The sequence below is a fragment of the Pezoporus occidentalis genome, unplaced genomic scaffold (assembly GCF_034315485.1).
Source record: "Pezoporus occidentalis ecotype Australia unplaced genomic scaffold, CSIRO_AGI_Poc_V1 ctg3, whole genome shotgun sequence".
Taxonomy (NCBI): domain Eukaryota; kingdom Metazoa; phylum Chordata; class Aves; order Psittaciformes; family Psittacidae; genus Pezoporus; species Pezoporus occidentalis.
Genome location: NW_026914940.1, coordinates 19,499,586 through 19,523,085, shown reverse-complemented (window position 1 = coordinate 19,523,085; position 23,500 = coordinate 19,499,586). Strand labels below are relative to the sequence as shown.

At 40.7% G+C, this 23,500-nt stretch overlaps 1 protein-coding gene across 1 annotated transcript; it reads left to right on the top strand.

The window, feature by feature from the left end:
• Position 1: 1 nt before the first annotated feature.
• Positions 2-23,191, top strand: DCAF13 (DDB1 and CUL4 associated factor 13). The gene is made up of 11 exons (XM_062627255.1): positions 2-180; positions 2,411-2,610; positions 3,872-3,979; positions 5,512-5,598; positions 6,420-6,575; positions 7,224-7,301; positions 8,675-8,757; positions 11,942-12,106; positions 14,784-14,919; positions 21,560-21,723; positions 22,551-23,191. The coding sequence occupies exons 1-11, from the start codon at positions 111-113 to the stop codon at positions 22,636-22,638; spliced, it is 1,335 nt and encodes a 444-aa protein (XP_062483239.1). The 5' UTR covers positions 2-110; the 3' UTR covers positions 22,639-23,191.
• The last annotated feature ends 309 nt before the right edge of the window (positions 23,192-23,500 follow it).

Genomic DNA, 23,500 nt, shown 5'->3' with positions numbered 1-23,500 from the left:
AGCCGGTTCCGGCGCCGCGCGAGAACAGCTCGCCTGGCGCATCCGGTCACGTGGGTGTGCACGGGGGGGGTGCTGGTTACCGGCAGTGCGGCCCGGTGCGCGCAGGCAGGATGAGGGTTAAGGTGCTGAGCCGTAACCCCGACGACTACGTCCGTGAGACGAAGCTGGATCTGCAGCGCGGTGAGCGGCGCGGCTCCTGGAGCGGGGCTCGGCCTACTCGCCTGCCGCCCAACCGGCATGGCGTGGGGAGAGAGGGAAGGCGCTCAGGCATCCGCCGGCCCCACCTTTGCCGCTGAGCTGCCCCCGGGAGGGAGTGCCAGGCAGCTGCCAGCCCCTGGCGGGGTGCGGGCTCCCCTCACTCCAGCCGCTGCCGGAATCGGCCGGTCGGCGGCGGAGGCGGTGACGGTGGCCGTGCGCATGCGCGAGGGGCCGTGAGGCGGTGGCGGGGACCTGGGGCGCGAGGCGGGGTGTGGGCTCCATGCGGTGGTGCCGTGCCGTGCCGTGCCGCGCCGTGCCGCGGGGTCCGGCTGAGAGCACGGGCGGCAAGAGCGCGTCCTGGGAATGCCGACAGCGCGGGGTCGGGGGAGGTGGGTAGCCACGGCTCCGGCACGCTGAGGTTGCTCTTAGCGTTACCTGGGCCACCCTTAGCAGTCTTATGCGCTTATTGCCGGTTTTCTCCTGATACATCTCGTCCTGCTTCTTGTGTGTCCCTCGTTAAACCTGGCAAAAATCGCATAGGTTTTGTACTTACTTTAGATGCAGCAGCTGTAGCCTGGTAGCTGAGATTATAGAATAGTTCAGGTTGGAAGGGACCTTAAAGCTCATCCAGTTGCAACCTCCCTACCACGGGTAGGGATATCTTCCACTAGACCAGGTTGCTCAAAGGGCTGTCCAGCTTGGCCTATGAATACTGTCAGGGATGGGGCAGCCACAACTTCCCTGGGCAACCTGTTCCAGTGCTTCACCACTCTCACGGTGAAGAATTTCTTCCTTATATCTAACCTGTTTCTTCCCTGTTTTAAGTCTGAACCTATTGCCCTTTCTGCAATTGCTACAGTCCCTGATGAAGAGTCCCTCTTTGGCGTATTTGTAGGCCCCCTTCAGATACTGGAAGGCTGCTATGAAGTCTCCATGCAGCCTTCTCTTCTCCAGGCTGAACAATGAGGTGAATGAGGGCTTTCCACACTCTGTCCTGCTCATCCTCCACAGATCTTATCCTACACAGTCGTGGCAGTTTCACCTCTGTAATATTATAGAACTGAAGTTTATCTTCTACCTGATGACAGAGTTTGTGAAACGGCCCTTTGTCAGAAAGAGCAGGACTAAAACTTGGCATATTTAATGCACTAAATCAAACTGGTTTGGGTAGGATAATAGACCTGTGTTATTTTAAATTGCCCGCACTTCATTATTAGATTCAGTTAGAGGTAGGTGCAAAGCAGCATCTCAAATAATTTGTTCTAGTTATTTAATTGTGGTTATATATATATATATAACATGGAAAAACACTATTGAAGTTACCCACTGGGATGGTAGCTGAATATATTGTAGTTTTCCAAGTGGGATTTGTATGTAAGCTGTTAAATTCTGTCATGTTGCAGAAGTGATACCCAACTTTTGTCTCTTTCTTCAGAGATTTTAGAGGTTCTGATATGCATCAAATAGTCTTTGGAAATTGGCAGACTCGACTAAGCATCAGTTCTTAATGAGCAATCTGTTGTCAGTTGCTCTGCTGATTTTTCAGTCTTTTTGCATGAAACAGAATGAAAGAGACAAAACCCAGAAGCAGTGTCAAAATGTGCTGTCTTTATTTATTATAAGGTGCCTTGCAGGCAGATGCAGAGAGACCCTTGCTCGAAGCTTGTGTCATCTAAACACTCCTGCCTGGGAAACCAGATAGCATTAGCAGAGGATCAAGCTCATGAAACTAATGAGCCTCATTTCAGAGCCAGGGCTGGCTTGCAGGTGATCGAACATGAAGACCGCTAGGATGCCTCTCTTTGTGTGTCTCCATGTAGTTGTGTCCTAGTGTACTGTGTATGTTGGAGTTTAGCAGTAGGAGGTTGGTGTTACGGGGTTCATTTATTTTGCCTTGTGGCTGGATGTTCTGGTTTTTTTGGCTTTTATTGATAATAGTTGCAAGATATCTGCAGGTTCCAGTTTGTTGTTTACATTCATAGCTTCCCTTGCAAAGGACATAAAACAGTTTCAGGCTTCATTAACTTAGAGCTTGTGAAGCGATCATACTAATGATCCCACAGATCAGTTTCAAAATGGTAGTAACAGCAATAATCTCAGTGTGACAGAAAATTCTCCATGGCAGGAAAATTGAAGAGAACTTCTGAATTCAGCTTACCTTGAATTACACTACATACCATGGGTTTCTAATGTGTGTATTACTTTACTGCAGTTCCAAGAAACTATGATCCTGCATTGCACCCTTTTGAGGTTCCACGAGAGTACGTAAGAGCTCTGAATGCAACAAAGCTAGAACGTGTGTTTGCAAAACCCTTTCTTGGCTCACTTGATGGCCACAGAGATGGAATTAACTGCATGGCCAAACATCCAAAGAGTTTGTCTACAGTGCTGTCTGGAGCTTGTGATGGAGAGGTAAGCTGCAGTACAAACAACAGCAAGCAAGTTACCTTTCCTCCTTTATTTTTTTTTTCCTTTCTTGTGCCTTTGTTTAATTTTGTTGTTTCCAAATGCCCCATGCTTACCTTTTGTGTCTTTGTTTGGCAAGATACCGTATCTTCTCTCAGAAGGTGCAGCTTACCCAGTTTGGGGAAGTGTTTCTCAAACCGTAGGTTGTAATCTACCAGTGCATAAAGGCAGCGGCTTTCAGTTCTCCACCTGTGAGCAGAGGGTGTGACACCTATCTCCTCACGATGGAGCAGTGTATGTCAATATTTACAGTCCGTAGTGACTGCTTTTTGCTGCCCAGGTGATGCTCTTTTCCTTGGAGAAGTTAAACTGCTGCAGATTAAGAAGATTGTATGAAGTCAGATGAGCTAAGGGGAAAGGGGCACACAACCAAAAATTTTTTGGAATAATAATTTATCATATTGTCTAGAAAATGCTAATTCTGTGTTTGATTATTTTACATAAATATTACAAATAGCAAGCAAGGGCACTTCAGATGGAGTCAGTTGCAGAGAGAAATTGCCTGTCTTCTGTCTTCTCTGTCCTCTCTCACGCTTCTATTGTTCATTTCATAGTACTTGTATATTTTAAAGGTGTCTTCTGGGTAGCTGGTTGCTTTGTGCTTTTTATGGAAGGTGTGTATGTCATGCAGGAGTGTAAGGGAGATTAATCTTTTCAGAGAAGAGGAGAATAAATTTATGTGAAATGTTGGCCAGATTTCTTATCCACTGATAAGAGTGAGTAAAGTACTGGGTACTATAAATACATACAAATAGAAAAACTGTCCTCCGTTTCTTCCTATTTTTTAAATGGGCCCAAATGCTTTAAAACAGAAACCTCTGTGGGAGGTGGGCGTCTGTATAAAAGGTAGCACAGCTGCTGGACTGGAAGCACTCTGTTAGTTGCAAAGTGCCCTTCTCTTAAGAGATATTCTTTGCTAAAATTATGTCTGCTATTTTTCAGAAAGAAATACAAAAATACGCAAGTGTGGAGCTTTGGAGGGGATAAGAAGGAAAGAGCTGCACTTGTAAATTTTTATTTTTTTATTTTTTATTTTTTCAAGAAGGGAATAATTAGGCAGTTTTAACACTATAAAATCACTCTGGTGTCCAAGCCAGCCATGCCATTTCATGACAACATGTGTGACCTCTTGTACTTGAATTGTGAGTTGCAACTGTGGGCTGCAGAAAACATAAGTAACAACAGAATATTTTTCTGTTTTTAACAGGTTAAAATTTGGAACCTGACCAAACGACAGTGTATTCGTACTATACAAGCCCATGAAGGCTTTGTTCGAGGCATATGTGCTCGTTTCTGTGGTACATCATTCTTTACTGTAAGTATAATGTGTCTCCTTAGTACAGTGTGGCAGTACAGAGTGCCTTTTCACCATCTGGTTTCCAGTGAGCAACTTACTCTCTGCCATATATTTAAATACTGTATGAATATATTTATTAAATTTTTCTGAGAACCTGACAGTTCCATTTTTCATGAAATTTTTGTTGATGCTGTGATATGGGTCTTATTCAAGACTATGGAAGGGATAAATACCAGAAAATTGCTAATGGATGGTCATATAATCAAGTCTTGAGTAAAGCAGCTGTCATTAAAGTAGGACATAAATTATGTTCATTGAAAGACATAAAAAAGTAACCATTTACGTATGCTATGATTAAAGATAAGCTGATTGAGTCAAGATGGTCCCAGGTTAATTAAACTTTATTAACTTATATCAATGATTCACTTGCATGTAAAACATCTGGAAATAGTATGTCTTCCTGTTTGCATTAAAAGTAATTACAAGATGATACAATAAAAAGAATTGCTTTTGAAGACTAGAGTGTCCTGAGGTTTTGCTTCTTTTGACCTGGGCATAGAAGAGCTATTTTCACTACTATATATTTATCTTTTCTGAAGTATATATCGGATCACGAGGACAGAAGTTAGGATGTAAGGGAAGTTGCAGCAAAAAATTCTAAGTGACTCCAAATTAGAATTCCCTTTTGACAATCCCCCTGCTTGAAAGTTGAGAGGGAAAGAAGGAACAATAGCAGCGCTGTCAGGAAAGGAAGTTAAACTTGTAAAACTAACGTTTTTACTTGGCGAGTTTGCCTGATCCAGGTCACTGCACAGCCATGCAAAAACTTATGCTGGCATAGTGCAAGACATTCCATGGCATTAGGAAGAGGCAACTGGAACAACTGAGGTGGAAAGTGCCTTTTAATTGTTTACATGCTCATCAAAATGACATCCAGAAGATAATTTGCAGTTTAAGGCGCCGTTTCACAAGCAGACAGTCTCTGAACAGCAGCCACTTTGAAAGCCAGCCCCTACCTCCCTTTCTTCTTCCACTACCCCAGTTTTTATTGCTGAGCATGATGTTCATGGTCTGGAATACTCCTTTGGCTGCTTTAGGTTAGCTGTCATATCTGCGTCCCCTCCCAGTCTGTTAGCCACACCTAGCCTATTTCTTGATGGTGAGGCAGTGATAATGGCTGACAGACTGAGGGAAGGAAATGCCTTGACACCCTGGAAGCAGTGTTCAGCAGTAGCCATGATTAGTGCTGTATCAGCACTGTTTTAGCCACAAATCCAAAGCACAGAGCTGTATGGGCTGCTAGGAAGAATGTTAACCTCATTTCAGCCAGCTGGTGTACATGCGCCTTCTCAGTTTCTAGGGAAATCGTATAACAAGAACTAATCTTCAACTTGGAGGTATAAAAGGGAACAGTGAATGGGCAAGAGAGAGTGCTTCTGTGTATACCGTAGATTACTGTCTTTTGAAAGACTGCCTGTACTTAATTGCAAAATACATATTATAAAATAAACAATATGTAAAAATGTACATGCTTTCTGCAATGTTTCCAGGTTGGCGATGACAAAACAGTGAAGCAGTGGAAAATGGAGAGCCCAGAATATGGAGAAGAGGAGCCTATTCATACAATTCTTGGAAAGGTAGTAAACTGAAGTTCTGATTATATTGCCCCCCCATCTCTTCTTTTGAATTGTTTGAACCAATTCTTATCTAGCTTTTTGAGGAGAGAGTTTGGTATCACCTGTTATCATAATGAGTTGTAAGATGATGGCATGAAATTCTATAAAGGCACTTTTAAAGTTTCTATTACATTTATTTTACATATAAGCAGAAAAGAATATCTCAAATGCCATCAGAGAGTGCTTAGCTCAGTCTCTGCTAGCCATCCCTTTCATGTGAATTGGTCAGATCTTTCTGAATCTCCTCTTCAGACCTGTTGTCAGTGCTTAGTCTGCATTACATAGGTTTGTTTTCGTGGCAATACCTTGCAGCCATTCGATACAAAATTTCAACTTTATATCTTTCTTTTTTGACAAAACCAGATTAAAAATATGTACTTCAGCACTCTTTATTATACACTTATTTTAAGAATATTAAATGCTTGTTGTAAATAGTTTGAAACTCTTCAATTATTGTAACATCTGTGGAATCTGTTCAGGTCCCATTGAAAGTTTATAGTACCCTTAGAATTTCCATTTGCTTTAAAGTCAACCAGGTCTTTGTAAATGGGCTTCTAGTGCTGACTGCATTTAAATTAACAAGAATTGCATGCATGCATATTAAGTGAGTACAAAGAAAGCTAGTCTTTTGAGCAAGAGTATATCTGGTAGCAGTGGTGACTTGGTTTTCAGTAATATAAATGAATAAAACCAGGCAGACTTGATATGTGATGATTTGATCTTTTTTGTATAAAAGAACATACTTGCATATGTAAGTGTACAATTACTTTTGTCTTTTAAAGACAGTGTATACAGGAATTGATCACCACTGGAAGGAAGCTGTTTTTGCCACCTGTGGCCAGCAAGTGGACATTTGGGATGAGCAAAGGACAAGTCCCATGTGCTCTCTGACATGGGGTTTTGATAGCATAAGTAGTGTAAAATTCAATCCCATTGAGGTAATGTTTCTGTTATATGTTGGAAATTAGTATTTTTCTTGATCAGTGTAAGATCTAAACTCTGTTACAACCATCTTTGACAGCCTTTTCCAAATTTAGATTTTTATATATCTTTTAATGTAATATTTAGGGGGTGTATACTTTTTTTTTATGGCTATATTGTTTTGGAATGTAGTAACATGTCGTTTCATCTTTTTATCTTTTGTCTCTGTTAGAGGGAGAGAGGAGGAAGAAAAGTAGGGTGGTCTCCATTTTGCCCACAGCAATACAGACTCCATACCTTGTAGCGGTTATGTGGCTGTGGAGCTCTCATCCTTCTCTGTGGCAAAACCATTGCATTTGATTTACTACAGTAGTTCCTGTATATCTCTTTGCTGGGCTGTGTTCATAGATGAAGTGTTTATGAGGAAATTGCCTGTTAATTTTGAAGTAGAGAGGACTGGGTAGATTCTGAATCTTACAGGGGCAGCTATTTAAACTGTGCTGAATAATTAGGTGCACAGAAAGAATGATGAGTATATTTCCTTGACTGAAAAAGGAACTATTTCACTACCAGCTTTGTGGAACTGCTAGGTATCTAGTGTAAGCTATTACCCATATTTTATAAGTGTTTAGAAGACACACTGGTTTTGTTTGTTTGCTTTTTAGACATACCTTTTGGGGAGCTGTGCTTCTGACAGAAATATTGTGCTATATGATATGAGAAAATCAACTCCATTAAAGAAGGTAATCTTTTTAACAGAAGCTGATGGCACTAATAAGCATACTGAATATGAAAGTAGTCTGTTAGTGGTTTAATGATGGTCTTGGCAGTCCTGGAGTAATGGTTGGACTTAATGATCTTAAAAGTCTTTTTCAACCTAGTTGATTCTATGGTGGTAGAGAAAGGGAAGCTCTGAACTGTGAGTTCTCTGAGTTTTCATTGTCTAATATTGAGTCTTTTAACTGAGTTGCTGGGATTTAAACCAAACGGAGTTAGGGCCTTTTTCTGCATTCAAATGGGCTGTCAGGCTGACTTGTAATTCTTGATAAAGTGCCTGACCTGACAGCAGTTTCACAGTAAGAACTTCATGTTCCTGTATTGCATTCTGTCTGTGTGTGATTTTTTTTTTTTTTAATTATTTTTTTTCTCCTCCTTGCCAGAAGGAAACAAAGTAACTTTTAAGGTATTTCCTTTCTACCACTGGATAATCTTACTCTGCTTTTGAACAGGTGTTCTGCTTTTACATGGAGGTAAACCCCTCTGTGTGCACACAGTAAAAACATTCAGAAATCCTTTGCAGTGGAATCAAAATCGTATTTATATGTGGAATTTACCAGTGACATGAAGATTTTTCTTTAATAGAAAGTCATGTCTTTATTTAAAACAAGAAGTCAGTAATTCATATTAACCTTGATCAAGTTCAGTAGTTAGGAACCCCAGAACTATCTTTAACAATTTTCTCCTTGAAGAACAGTATTCTAGTTTGTGAATATACACTCAGTATCCTACTAGTATGTTACGTACTGTTGGCAGTGACGCTGATCTGATACACCCCAGAACACTATTTTAAATTACTAGCACAGTGATAATGGTGAGTAGATTACAACATGGTAACTTCTACGTCATTGCATGGCACTTGAACAAGGAATGGCGACTGTCCTGGAGAATTCATGAACTGCAGTTTCAAAGATAATGAAGTGACAGTAGTAAGTGGAGGATATCACAATGTTGCAATAGCTTTGCAAGTGCGGGTTTGTATTGTCAATTAATGACTGTCTCTTGAGATAAGAATTTAATTAGGTGTATTTATAAATTACTTACCTAAAGGATCCTATAAATATGATGGAAAAGTGAAATTTTTCAGAAGTTCCATTTTACGTGTTGACCACATTTAAAATTACTTACAGAGAATTTAGTAGTAGCACAAGTGAGCATGTTATGAGGGACAGGAAGTTCTTGAGTTCCAATTCTAACATGAGAAGAAAATACTCTGTCATGTCACTATTCTTCTGGTGCAATTCTGTAAAGTAGTGGTCTCCAGTGGTATAGGACGTTTTGAACTATAGCAAGTATTTTACTGCCTCTAACAAGGTAGTAATGTGTAAACATCTTTCAGGTTATCTTGAACATGAGGACAAATACACTGTGTTGGAACCCTATGGAAGCATTCATTTTTACTGCAGCAAATGAAGATTACAAGTAAGTGTGACAGTGATAATCCTGATCATGTTGGTTTTAGTCTGTATTGTGATGATTTATCATCATGCTAAAATAAATATTTAAAAAAATAATTTTAAATTTGGATCACTTAAGTAATAATCTGGAGAATTATAGCCTCAGTTATGTAAAGAAAAAAAAAAAGAGTTGGTAGTAGACTGCTTCTTTCTCTGTATTTCAGTATCTGGGGAGAAAAAAGCAGCTGAACCAGTGCAAGTGTAACTTGCAATGGGACCTGGAAAATAAGTACTGTTAGACCAGTCTAAGGAAATATAAGTGTTTATTTTCTTGACAGCTCTTGTAAAGCTTGATATATTGTACTTATCAGCTATTTTGATGAGAACATTTCTTAAAAAAAAATAAACCAGCCCGAAACTAAAACCCAAACTTTTGTGAGCCGGTTCCAGAATCTGCAATACTTACCTGTCGTGGTTTAAACCCAGTCAGGTAATTCGTTCACTCACTTCCCCCCCTTTCTTGCCCTCCCCCTGCTCCCGGAGGGACGGAGAGGAGAATCGAAAAGAATGCAACTCCCACGGGTTGAGATAAGAACAGTTTAGTAACTAAGGTATAACACAAATCACTGCTGCTACCACCAATGATAATAATGATAAAGGAAATAACAAGGGAAGAGAATACATCATCTCACCACCAGCCAACCGATAACTCGCCCCCCCAGCCCGACCAAGCTCCGACCGATACCTCCTCCAACCCCTCAGTCTCCCAGCCCTTCCGGCTAACTCCCAGTTACATCCTGGGCATGACGTGCTGTGGTATGGAATACTTCTTTGGTCAGTTTGGGTCAGGTGTCCTGTCTCTGCTTCCTCCCGGCTTCCCCTCCTCCCTGGCAGAGCATGAGGCTCACAAAGTCCTTGGCCAAACCAAAACATCGCTTGTTATCAGCTCCGTTCCCGAGCTGAAAGTCAAAACATTGCACTGCACCAGCTACCAAGAAGGGGAAAAATGACTGCTACTGCTGAACCCAGGACATTATCCACCCCTTATTCCATACCATTCACGTCATGCTCAGATCCCACATTTTCAATATACCGTCACTCTTATCTCAGTGCACTCTTATCTTAGTGCATGGACCAGTCCCTATAAAGCTGCTGAGTCCATCTGGTCCATGATGTCAGGCTCCATCTCTTGTAACAGTCTTCCAGAGCAGGAGAGACTGTGTGCAGTGTTCACACTCGTGAATAACCTGGGCAATAGTGTCCATTGCTAAGTCCACCCCTCGATCATGAGTCCATATCTATGTTGCATCTCTGCTCTGCTGGCCTGAAGTGCATTGGGCCCACCAGGCTCAAAATAATTCACTGTCCCCTTAAGCAGTTTCTGCAGCTTGTTGCTGGGGACTCCATACAGCTGCCTTCCATCTCCGACGCTTCCAAAGCACTGGAGGGGCCCAGTGGACTACATAGTTGCCCATACTGTCACACACACCCTGCCACTCCTGGCTGTGCAGCCTTGGGGAAAACCTCTTGGTCCCCCTGTATTGTCGTCTAACCCCAGACAAGACCCAAACCTCACTCTGCTTAACTTTTGAGATCAGACAAAATGGTTGTGGGTAGAACACAGTCTGTGTGTGTGTCAACATGCTGATCCCCATCACAATCAGCAGGCAGGTCCCAAGGATACTCAAAGGCCATTCAAAACCTCCAGAACTCTCAAACGATGCTGCTGTACTTGTCACTGGGGCTGGTGTAGCTGCTGTACTTGTCACTGGGGCTGGTGTAGCTGCTGTGCTTGCCGGCTCTCCCACCGCCAGCTTCTCTTTTCCTGAGTCCAGCTCTTCCTCCTCTGCCTTGCTGGGAAATGCTGCGTGGTCTCCTGCATCCTCCTGGGGCTCGGCGGGCGGCTTCCGGGGAATGCTCTCGGCCGTCGCGGGGCTGGGGTCGGCCGCGGGGCTCGGCTCCTCCACGGGGCTGGGCTCGGCCGCGGGGCTCGGCTCCTCCGCCGCCTTCTCCCGCTGCTCGGTAGCCGCTTCCTTCCTCTCCTCGACCGCCCCGACCTCCTCCACCGGCAGCCGTCCCCTCGCGGCCTCCGGCCCCGCTCCCGCCGCCGCTTGGTGCCCGGGGCCGCTCTCCCGGGCCGGTTCGGCTGCCGCCGGCTCCCGGGGCCGCTCCCCCTCGGCTCCCCGCAGCCTCACGAAGATGGAGAGTAGGGTGAGGGCCAGGGCGGTGAGGAGCAGCCAGACGGCCAGGTACAAGTCCACGGCCACGTCCGTCCCGCCCTGCTGCTGGAGCCCGCCCGTATTACAAGCCATTGCCATAAAGCACAGTGAGACAAGAACCTTAGCCCAAGCCCCATACTTGATAAACACTAACACAGCAAATACCGGCTCTACGTAAGTTACAACATTCTGAAGCTGTGAGATCAAGCAAAACAACTCTGAGACCCAATAAATCAGCATTGTGACGAGTGACTATTAATCCAGTCAAATCTGTTGTTATCTCAACCCTTCGTGCCCCACGTTGGGCGCCAAAAAAGAACTGTCGTGGTTTAAACCCAGTCAGGTAATTCGTTCACTCACTTCCCCCCCTTTCTTGCCCTCCCCCTGCTCCCGGAGGGACGGAGAGGAGAATCGAAAAGAATGCAACTCCCACGGGTTGAGATAAGAACAGTTTAGTAACTAAGGTATAACACAAATCACTGCTGCTACCACCAATGATAATAATGATAAAGGAAATAACAAGGGAAGAGAATACATCATCTCACCACCAGCCAACCGATAACTCGCCCCCCCAGCCCGACCAAGCTCCGACCGATACCTCCTCCAACCCCTCAGTCTCCCAGCCCTTCCGGCTAACTCCCAGTTACATCCTGGGCATGACGTGCTGTGGTATGGAATACTTCTTTGGTCAGTTTGGGTCAGGTGTCCTGTCTCTGCTTCCTCCCGGCTTCCCCTCCTCCCTGGCAGAGCATGAGGCTCACAAAGTCCTTGGCCAAACCAAAACATCGCTTGTTATCAGCTCCGTTCCCGAGCTGAAAGTCAAAACATTGCACTGCACCAGCTACCAAGAAGGGGAAAAATGACTGCTACTGCTGAACCCAGGACATTACCCTTTCAATGTCTCGCAGCAATTTTTTACTTTTGAACAGTACTATTCATGTGAACAGCTAATCTGATATTGAAAATGCTGTTGGTGAATTTTTTTTAAAGCTTATATACTTTTGATATGCGCTTTCTTGAATCACCTGTGACGGTGCATATGGATCACGTATCTGCTGTTCTTGATGTGGATTATTCACCCACTGGGAAGGAATTTGTCTCTGCCAGCTTTGATAAGTCTATCCGCATTTTTCCTGTAGACAAAGGTCACAGCAGGTGAGTAGCGATTTTACACCTTTCTCTCTTGTGTTATTCATTCCAGTAACCTTCTTCCCTAGCCCTCAAAATTCTTAATTAGTACATTAACATCTTCTTTGGGGCATTCACTTCCTGTCAACATTGAATTATTACTCTGTATATAACTTGTGATTGATGGGTCATGTAGTTGACAGATAATTCATAGAATCATAGAATCACAGAATAGTTAGGATTGGAAAGGGCCTTAAGATCATCAAGTTCCAACTCCCCTGCCATGGGCAGGGACACCTCACACTAAACCATCTCACCCAAGGCTTCATCCAACCTGGTCTTGAACACTTGCCAGCGATGGAGCATTCACAACCTCCCTGGACAACCCATTCCAGTGCCTCACCAACCTAACAGGAAAGGATTTCCTCATATCCAATCTAAACTTCCCTTGTTTAGGTTTTAACCCATTACCCCTTGTCCTATCACTACAGTCCCTAGTGAAGAGTCTCCCCAGCATCCCTGTAGGCCCCCTTCAGATACTGGAAGGCTGCTCCTTGAGCTCTCCACACAGCCTTCTCTTCTCCAGGCTGAACAGCCCCAACTTTCTCAGCCCGTCTTCATACGGGAGGTGCTCCAGTCCCCTGATCATCCTCGTGGCTTCTCTGGACTTGTCCTAACAGCTCCATGTCCTTTTTATGTTGAGGACACCAGAACTGCACACAATACTCCAAGTGAGATCTCACGAGAGCAGAGTAGAGGGGCAGGATCACCTCCTTTGACCTGCTCGTCACGCTCCTTTTGATGCAGCCCTGGATACGGTTGGCTTTCTGGGCTGTGAGCTCACACTGAAGCCAGCTCCTGTTCATTTTCTCATCGACCAAAACCCCCAAGTCCTTCTCTGCAGGGCTGCTCTGAATCTCTTCTCTGCCCAACCTGTAGCTGTGCCTGGGATTGCTCTGACCCAGGTATAGGACCTTGCACTTGGCATAGTTAAACTTCATGAGGTTGGCATCAGCCCACCTCACAAGTGTGTCAAGGTCCCTCTGAATGGCATTCCTTCCCGCCAGGGTATCAACCGAACCACACAGCTTGGTGTCATAATTGTGGAGTATGTATTAGAGTAGAACTTCTACTTAACGGATAGCAGTACTTAGGCAGTTTTGAATTGACATTACAGAGAGCTACTGTTGTTGGGTGTGCTCATTTGTGTTTCACCAAGATGAAGCCCATTTTATTTCCCTCGCTCTATATCTTTAATATTTTTAGGTCACTTTGTAGGGTATCTGTCACCACTTGAAGTTCACAGTGGTGTACATCATTCTAGCATTTGGCTTTCTAGGGGCTGTCTTCATCCTATATGGATGATTGCTGAAAGTGTTACATGAAAAGCATTGTTGTATGATCCTGAAGACCAGTTTGAGACACTTGTATTGAAACAGATCACACTTATTACCCTTTGTTCATATTTTGTTAACTGGGCTTTGTCACATTGTCATGTGATGATGCTTTGAATACAGTTCACTTTGAATTAGTTTTTCATGTAATATTTCATAAGGCAGTGTATTAAATATTTTGTTGAAGTTCAGATTGGATCTACTGTGTCTTTTTTCCTTTTTTTTTTTTTTTCCCTCCAGTTTGATGAAAATTGAAGCCAGTTATCAGATCTGCCTGGTATCATTTGTTCTTCATAAACCTGCCTTCATTATTCTCTGTTGTCAGTTCTTTCTTTTTTTTTTTCTTCATAACTTTATTTTACTTCTAGTTGCCTTCCTCTCTCCAACTTTGCCCCTTTGTCCCCCAGTGTCCGTCCGTGTCGTCCATCCATCCCCCCGAGTTGCTCCTAAGTCAAGTTTATGTGGTTTGAGGGGTGGTAATGTTGCAATAGCGATTAGGGAAGAAGTATATATTTATTGCAAGTATGTATGCATTATTCAACATAGCTGTGTACTCCTATACTTCATTAAAGATTGAGAGGGACTGTTTATGTTTTCCTTTATGTCTAATATACAGGTAGCTTTCATTCTTCCTGTCTTGCAATAGGAATTTAAGTGTAATGAGGTATTGCAGGTTTTTTGTGTGTTTGGTTTACACCATGGTTAGCAGCTTCCATGTTCTACAAATTTTCCTCTCTGTGGAACAGTAATATTCACAAAACTGATGATCTGCAACGTTAAAGCACATCATTGAGGGGAAGTTTGCAGACCCCATAATACCATAGCTGAAGGCCTTATCCTGCATTATAGCAAATTGCTGCCAAGGCCTGTGGAAGGAATTTTCTTCCTTGTCCACACTGTTCCCCCTTCTCTGTGCGATGGCCATAAATCTAGTGAGCAAAAGCCTTACATATGAAGAACTGAGCCTCGTATAAGCTGACTAGGGTTTCTGGGACACTTAAAATTCTTTAGAAGCTGGGCTTTTTCATAATTGCAAAGTTAAAATTAATCCCACGGAACAGAGAAAAGTCTCTAAATGGAAGATCTGATCCTAAAAGTATCTTATCCTAGGGGGTCCTTTATCAGTCAAACCATCACACTTTATTTGAATCTCTCTAGATAGATTTAAGATCAGCAGTGTTTTAAAAGGTCAGATTATTTAGAAACTAAAAGTAAAAAAATTACTGTTGCCTTCACCAGAATGCTTTCTGCTATTTGAAAAGAAATGTTGGTGAGAACAGTGATCACTTGAAAATGTGTCTCTGCTCTAGGGAGGTGTATCACACAAAACGAATGCAGCATGTCATCACAGTAAAATGGACTTCAGATAACAAATACATTCTGTGTGGCTCAGATGAGATGAATATTCGTCTGTGGAAAGCTAATGCTTCAGAAAAACTGGGAGTGGTAAGAGTTGCATTTTTCTTTTTGTTATAACAAGATAGGACGTTTGGTTTTTTTTTTTCATTATTACAAATGGTTAGCCTATTCAAATAATAAAATCTTTCTAAAGGGAAAGTGTAAAACTAATTTGATGTTTGTATTTAATTTGAAAACTGATGTACTGCAGCTCATTGCATTTACTGCAGCTTGCATAATAAAATAAATTCCTCATTGCTATGAGAGGTCACTTTCATGTTTTTTGGTCTTTTTTAATGTTAACAGAGGTCATCAGTTCTCAGTAAACATGAATTCTCACCTGTAGCACCCAGGTAAAAAATCATCTCTTTGCACTAGGGAATACTTCTCATTTGCCATACACAAGTAATTCTACTGAAGTTTGGAGTTACTGCTTCCAAAAAGTTTGGCTGGCACGGGATTGGTTCATGTGCAGTTCATACCATGATAAACATATGCCCTGTAAAAATAGTTTATTTGCATCAATGCGTAACTGAAATTGTGCTTAACCTGTATTACTCTCAGACACAAAGTGGGTAAAGTAGTGTGGAGCTTGAAATCCCTTTAATTGAAGTCAGTTTGAAGTGTTCCTAGAAACAGATATCAGTCTAATTAGATACAAGTCTTTACAGCTATACTTGTTCAAATTTTTATATGTATGTTTATGTATAGACAAAGCCAAAATGTTCTATTATAGTTACCACTTGCATATATCCGTCTACACAGTTGTGTTAAAGCACTGAATGACTTTCGTGAACGAATTTGACACTTTGTCTACTGCAATAATCCCCTTACGTAGCTTTGTATTGTTATGATATTTTGGAGTTGCTTATGTTGCTTTTTCTGAGCTCATCAGCATAGCTGTCAGATAATGCTTGAGGAAATTTCTTCTTGATCTTATGAAACATCGTAGAGGAGGAATAGGGAGCTGTAATTCAAGGAAGAATGTTGTAGGGATGGATCTATTGCATAGTTATGTCTAGGGCTGCTTGTGGTTACCTGAAGCTCCATCAAATTATAGTCTCTGTATAGGAGGGAAGTGGAGTGGAGCTGGGAGAGGTGGCAAGTGTGGTATGGCAGTGGTAGGAGTACTTAGGGCTATGATGAGGAAAGGAGTAATTCATGGACTGTCGTGTACTGTGCAGCACTGGTTATGGAGTAGCACAGATAAACAAATGTGTATTTTTAGCCATGGCCCACCATAGGTCTCTCGTCTCTGCAACAGAGCTATAGATAAAAGCCCTGACAACTTTGTAGCCTGTACAATATTTGTGGTTACAGGCTACTATTCAAATTTAATTTCTATAATGGAATAATGAAATAACTCTTTTTGTTGAGGATGCTATCATTTTTTTTCTGTTCTGAATTGATTTGTGGGATCCCATGGCAGGGGTGTTGGAACTAGATGATTTGTAAGGTCCCTTCCAACCCAAACCATTCTATGATTTTCCCATATAGTGCTTGAGTCAGACATTTATGGGATTGAATAATGATCTAAACTTCATATAGATTTAAACTGATATTTACTTAATATCGAAATGACGAGAATAATTAAACATCCAGGATGCAATAGCTGTTGTTAATCTTTTTTTTTTTTAAGGACTATGAAATTTTGTTTTTCAGGTATTTAGAGAGTAATTGTTGCTAGTAGGACTTAAGAGTGGAATCTTTATGCCTTATGACATTCTTGGATATACCTTAGATATGTTGCTTGGATTCAGGCAACTGTGCCAATCCTTGCGCCACCCAACTTGATAGTTCCTGTGATTCTTAATGTCAGAACTATTAACAGCTATTTATCAGGTTCCACTGATTTTCTTTACCTGCACTACCTGCACCTTCTTTTTTAGGATGGGTGTTCTTATCTTCATAGACATATGCTTGCTCATTTTATAAATGTCCACTTCGCTTGTCTGGGGCTATTTTTTTAACATTTTGCATATTCAGGGCTGAACATTCGGTAATTCTGTCGGAAGTGTCAGAATGTCTTAAATGCTTAGTTGCTTAGTCTGCTGTTTTTCTTTGCTGAGACCATTTGATTGAATGACTCATCCAAAGGTCACTGGATTTCTGTTATAATGCTAGCATCTTGTAATATGTTGTATTTTAAGATGGATATTTTGGGGGTGGGGGTGGATGGAAACCAGTATCCTGATAGAAAAAGAAAAATGGTACTCTTAACATTTTTTTTCTTTGCTAAGTACTTAGTCTGACTTGGTTTTAGTATTGCTGGGTTCCAAGGAAGTTACAGTAAATACATACTTAGGTTGCGACTGAGGAACATTTATACAGTTGGAAGGTTGTACTTTCTGAATCATGGCTACCCTAGCTAGCAGTCATCAGTTTTGACATGCATGTTTCTTTTGGTTTTTTATGTATTTGGCATCGCACTCATTAAAAATCAGTGAAACATTAGAGTAAGAATAAAAGTCTCTGGAGGAGCCAGAGGCATTCTGTGTCTTCACTCCACTGACAATTAAGTCTGCATGGGTTTTACAGAGGGGCAGCAGAACCCAAATCTCTCTGTTGGAGGTACTGCAGAAGTTGCTTTAAAATAATTCACAACATTTCTTGTCTCTTTAACAGAAGTTGATAAAAACATAAATAATTGTTATTACATAGGACTTAAACAGGTGTTATTTTTAAAGCGGTAAATATCTGGCTCTGCATGTCCAGAAGCAAAAGACTAAATTAAACAAGGTTTTTAAGATACTCCAGACAGTTCAAACCATAAAATACAATGTTAAGTATGTTTGAGGCTTTTGTACCTTTGCTCTTGGAGAGGTTTAAGATTTCTGAAAAGATAAATACTTTGGTCTTTTAAAAAAAGAGGAACACATAGCCTTTTCTGAGTGAAAAAGCTGGAAAAGCAGCAGTATAGATTTCAGTTAGCAGAGTAGAATTAATAATATAAATAAAGAGATAGATTGGGTTTTCCGAATTGTAGTGAAAGCAATAAACCATCAGTAAAAATTCAGTAAGCTGTACTGTTGTTCAGTCTATTGACACATAAAAAGATCTACATCTGCTAAGTGTAAATACTTAGTAACATTACTTCTGTGAGTAACAGCTGCAAAATTTGGCTCTTACATTTCCAAAGTAGTTAGGAATTAGAACACAGCACTGGGCAACTGAAGAAGAAGAAAACTTTCTGCTTGGAATGATTTGTATATCAGTAAGTGTAAAACTAGTGAGAGTGGAGCTTAGGTTTGCCACTTTCTTGTGAGATGCGGAAATAACAGCTTTTGAGTAAGGACTGAAAAAGATAGGGGAAAGTGCAGTAATAAGTCTTGGTTTTGATCTAGTGAAGTGCATTACCAGGAGTGCATCAAAACTGTGCAAGTAATTGTATATCCTTTCAGCCTGTTTCCAGTATCCAGTTCCATTTTGTGAGATAAGGCTGATAACCAGCAGTACCAGATATTGTGTGACATGGCATTCTTTTCATAGTGATTTGGGGTTTGTGATTCAATGCTCATGTAACGTCATCCCTTGAACTATGACTTTGTGCCCTTAACATCTACATTATTTTTCTTTTTTTTTGTCATCTCTTTAGATGTGAAGAAGCTGTAAGTTTTTGGTCCAAGAAAATAATGAGAAATAAACTTGATGTCAATAAATTTAGGCAGGTGCTTTAAACAGAGCAATGGAAAGAATTAAATAAAGACACGATATGGTGTAGAAAACTGCTGGGATACATTTGCATTCTGAAAATATGTTGTATCTGTGCTCTGTCTGCCCTAACCTAGAAAGGCAACCTGGACAGGATAGATAAACACCCATTTTTCTATTCTCATGCTGAATTACAGGAGTTGAATAGTGTGGAGTTTTAAATGCAGCACAATACAAATACAATCCTCTTTAAAAAGAAAAAAAAATTGTTAAAGATGGGTTAAAAGAAAAGCTCTTCAATTAGGGCTCTGGAAAAAGGCTTACCTTCCTGCTTAGATAGGAAAAATAACCAGCCGTTAGCACCAGGAGGGAGGAACGAGACACAGGCATTTTACTTGAGGACGCATTCTCCCATTGCTGACAGCTTAGTTGCATTTTATAGCTTTTTCATTCTAGTTCTTTGCTGTGAAGTACTATTGTGGTAATGGCACAAATCAGCTGTCTTTTTGCTGCATAATATTTGTTTCCCTCACAAAGGAAGGAAGTTGCACATTCAATTTTGGAACGTATGAAAAAAGGGTCATATGTCATCTTTGAGCAAGTCTTCCACACATGATGTCATATAAATCCTAATTTATTATATTATAGAGGGTTCTAGTCCCTTTAAACAAAGTCTTTAATCCTGCTAAATCATACTCTGTTTATGGCATCTTCTCCAGCTCACACCAGAATGAAAAGTAACACTGTTCTCTTCAGCTGTTTACATTGACCTTTGTAAAATGACTTGCAAGAGAGAAGTTGGAATTCAGTGTGCTATTGCAGTCTGCTCTCTTAGCTATCTGCCATCTCTCATAAATAGACAGAAACTTGTCATTACTGCAGAGTTTTCTCTTACCATCATGATGAAGGTGTACTTAGCACCGTCTGCTATATGGGGTGTTGGCGTTTGGTGGCTGGACGGTAAGTCACCGGCTACGTGGTCTTCTATGTACCTATACTTTCTATACATTACACATAAAAATTGAATCAGACTCAAAATGGAGCTACCTTGATCTATATTAATTTCTAAAATAAGATATCCTGGATATATCTTTAATTTACAGATTCACCTCTTGTCTGTAGAATCATCAAGATTACATTAAATCAGCAATTTGCCCTTCTTAAATTAAAGGAAAACCATTGCATTTAATTTAAGTAAAAGCTCTCTAATTTGGATTATGTTGGCAGTTTTCTGCAGAGTGGGAACACTTCAGATTTATTGAGAGCGAACCAGCTATTTAGGTTGGCTCACTGTAAGGCATTTCAGTAAAGGACAGAGAGGTGTGTAGTTTTAGTGGGTTAAGATTATAAAATTTATTCACTTGCCATTTGAGAGGTATTGATAAATGTAAGTAAAGAGTTTTGGTTTTATTAATAAGAGAGTGTGGAGAAGCAGAGGTTAAGAGCATTATGTATTTCTGATGCCTAAGAATTTTCTGAGTGATGAGCAGCTTTGCATCTGGTACCTGGGTTCTTTATTGTCTCAAAGGAGAAACTCCTTTGCTGTGTTTTATTAATACTTGCTTTCAGACCATTAATGGTATTTCAGAGCAGATACTATCTGAGTATGATACTTATTCTTTCATAATTCATGAGATATTCTAACAGAAGTTACTTCTATTCCAAAGTGGAGAAGAAATAGCCAGTTGCTGATTTAAAAAGGGAAAAAAGCATATTTCATAATAATGGTAATAATGTCATTTCCAAACTTGTGTGTGTGCAATAAAGTTGATTTTGTCACTTTTTTTTTGTTTTTTTTTTTTTTTGTTAGCATTTGAAACTCAGGTTCTGTTTTTCCTGAGAAACAAAGAAATTAGTGAAACTGAGTAATTTCCAAAGCTGAATAAATAATAGCTATCTGAAATACTGCTTTGCTTTTAGTACTTTAGATGAAGGTAGCAATGGATTAAATAAATGTGGGAGGGCAAAAGACTTGTGCTACTGCTTGTTTGAAAGTATGAAGTGTTTTAAGATGTCTGAAATATTGGATTTATAGAGCTTGTTTTGGGCAGGAGGGTAGAAGGAAGAAAATAAGATTATCATCTGTTAATATTTCATATTAACAGACTTTCTGTTTATGTGAAAGCTCACTAGTGTGAAATGCAACTGGAATTCTGACAGATCTGAGAAAATCTAAAATATGTAGGGATTGATGCTTCATGTGAAGCAGTGCATGCTTTAAACAGAAACACAGCACACACAGTATATTTTTTATCCTTTTGATGAATGTGCGTTATGACCAAAGGAAACTGCCTGCTTCTAGAAAACAAATAAATACCCTCTGTAGGTTACCTCTCAGCAAAAGGCATTTCTCACTTTCAGTGTTAATGGTTGTTCAGACATAATTTTAAACATGAATAAAATTAAGTCTTTTGTGGTTATTCTAGCTTACCTGTATTTCATGTGTTTGTGATACTAAGATTTTTAGCTGCACGATGACAGCTGGAACTCCCTGTGTGCCATATAGTCAAGCTAATATTTGAAATGTAATATGTGCACTGTGCTTTCTAATGGATCAAGGCACTGGGTAAGATTTAGGCCACCTAAAGAGCTGTCTGCAAAGCTGTTCATGAAGACAGTTAATTTATAGCATTTGTACTTATACTGGCTGTCATTAAAATGCCTGCATATCTTTGTTTCGCAGTGGAAGTTGATCATCATCAGAGGTTAGGAAAGCAGGCAGACTGATCAAAGAGGTTTTACTGTCAGCTATTTCTGTTCTCTTCTTTCTCTAAAGGATGTTAAAATCTGGTTTTCAGGGAGCAAATTCAGCTACTTCTCTGAACTTTGATAATGTTTTGTGTTTGATCATTGGGGTATTGTTGGAATTGTAGGGTTTTAATACTTACCTACCTTAATTCTGAAATTCCTGTGGTTCCAGCCATTCGCCAGAAGGAAGCCATCTGAGTTAAAAGTTAGAATTTTGGTTTGTAGATAAAAGCAGGACAGTTATAGCCCTGTTCTTTTATAACGCTTGTTTGTGGCGTTTTCCCCACAGCTTGCACCACGAGAGAAGGCAGCTATGAATTACAATCAGAAGCTGAAGGAGAAGTTCCAGTATCACCCAAAGATCAGGCGCATTGCTCAACACCGTCACTTGCCTAAAAGTATATTTTGTCAAATCAAGGAGCAGCGTATCATGAGAGAAGCTCGTCGGCGAAAGTATGTCTTCCTCTTCTGGCTTTGTTTTCTCTGTCTTCAGAAAATGCACCACTGCAGTGCTGTAGTGTGCTACGCAGAGCTACAGTGTGTAGGAGGAACAAGTTTGAGCTACTTTTAACATCTGAATAAGCGATCATACAATTGTACTGGATTGATTAACCTTTGATTATAAGGAAAATGCAGACAGGTGCCTGTGTCAGTGGGGACTGGCTGCTTCCCAAAAGTATAGTGAAAAAACAGGAGCAAATACTGTACTGGAAGGAACTGCAGTGTTCTGTTAAGCATGGCATGATGCAACATTGCAAGAAAGGACTGGTTTGGCTGTGTGGAGGGGTTTTTCTGTTTTGTTTTGATGCTTTTTTTTGGTGGGTATGTTTGTTTTTTTTCATGGCAGACTCTAGGGTAAGTGTTATTAGTCGGCTGGATTGTTGCCATATTGGAATTTCTAGGAGCAGAAGGTGGCATGCTTTGCTGTAGCCATTGAATTAACAGTAAAATGGAGAAGTGGTGGGTTTTAGTTATTTTTCTCAGCTGAAAGCCTCTATGAACTTGAGCAGCAAAGATTGACATGAAAATCAAGTAAGCTGAGCTCCCAAGAAAAGCCTTGATTTGAAACTTTACTAAGTTAGCCAATTTTAAAATTATTTTTCAAAGGGACAGTCCATCTTCTTACCGGATGAAGTAGGTGGCTTTTAGTAAAAGCAGAGCAGCTCTTAATGTCTTTTTTTTAATTGTAGGAGATTTCCACTGGTGGCTTAAGGAGGAAGCTGGTATTGGTTAAATCATTGTGCTGAACACTGAACTTTTTTCTGTTTGTTTGTTTCTAGGGAACTGAATCGTCGTAAGCACAGCAAACCAGGATCTGTGCCACTTGTGTCAGAGAGGAAGAAACATATCGTGGCAGTAGTGAAGTAATTGTTTTCACGTGTACAAAATGTCACAGTGAAAGAAAATGTCACTGTTGAATGAATTCACTGTACAAAATTTGATGGACATTGGTAAGACACCATATGACTTGAGAAACGTGGCTTTTCTTCCAAGTATACACATGCTCTGATTTCTCAAGTCATCTACCTTGGGTAGTCATAAGAATTGTCCCTGTAATTTTTTTATTGCCATTTGACTGTCTTCTGCTGCTCCAGCTCTGGGTATTGCAGTGGAGTTTGTGCTTTTTGATATAAGCATATAACATGGTAGTTGTTGGAGGATATCTGTAGTTCCAGTCCTCTTTCTCTGTACCATTATTACAAAGGAAGAATAAAATGGATTCAGATTTGTCAGAGGCAAAACAACTTCATTCCATAGAGTTATAAAATCAGTTGTCCTTATGCTGTGGCTTTGGGTTTGGGGGCTTTTTTGTTTATTATCTTTTTTTTTGTTTCATTTTGTTTGTTTTTGTTTTGTTGGTTTGTTTTTTTGTTACTGTTTTGTTTTGCACAAATCTAATAAAGTAGAGAAGTGAGCTTAAGGCAATTGACTAGATTTTGATTATTCCAACTGACAAATATACTGCATTATACTTATTACAGTAAGGTAGCTTTTTTCTTTTATACATAAGTGTTTACACTAAGTCAAGGACTTTTCATCTTCTCACCCCATCCCACCAACTAGCAGGCTGGGGGTACAAGAAGCTGGGAGGGGACACAGCTGTGACCGCTGAACCCCTATGATTCTATGATTCTTTTATCCAGAAAGAATTCAACAGGATTCTCAGACATCTGTAAACGTATTTATAGTTTTTTTCTGTTATGTGACTTGACAAAGCTTCAGACCATTG

Coding starts and splice junctions, on each gene's coding strand:
- DCAF13 (XM_062627255.1), top strand. CDS start 111: ATGAGGGTTAAGGTGCTGAGCCGTAACCCCGACGACTACGTCCGTGAG. Junction 3,980..5,511: donor GTGGTACATCATTCTTTACT/GTAAGTATAATG, acceptor CAATGTTTCCAG/GTTGGCGATGACAAAACAGT. Junction 14,920..21,559: donor CTTCAGAAAAACTGGGAGTG/GTAAGAGTTGCA, acceptor TTTTCCCCACAG/CTTGCACCACGAGAGAAGGC.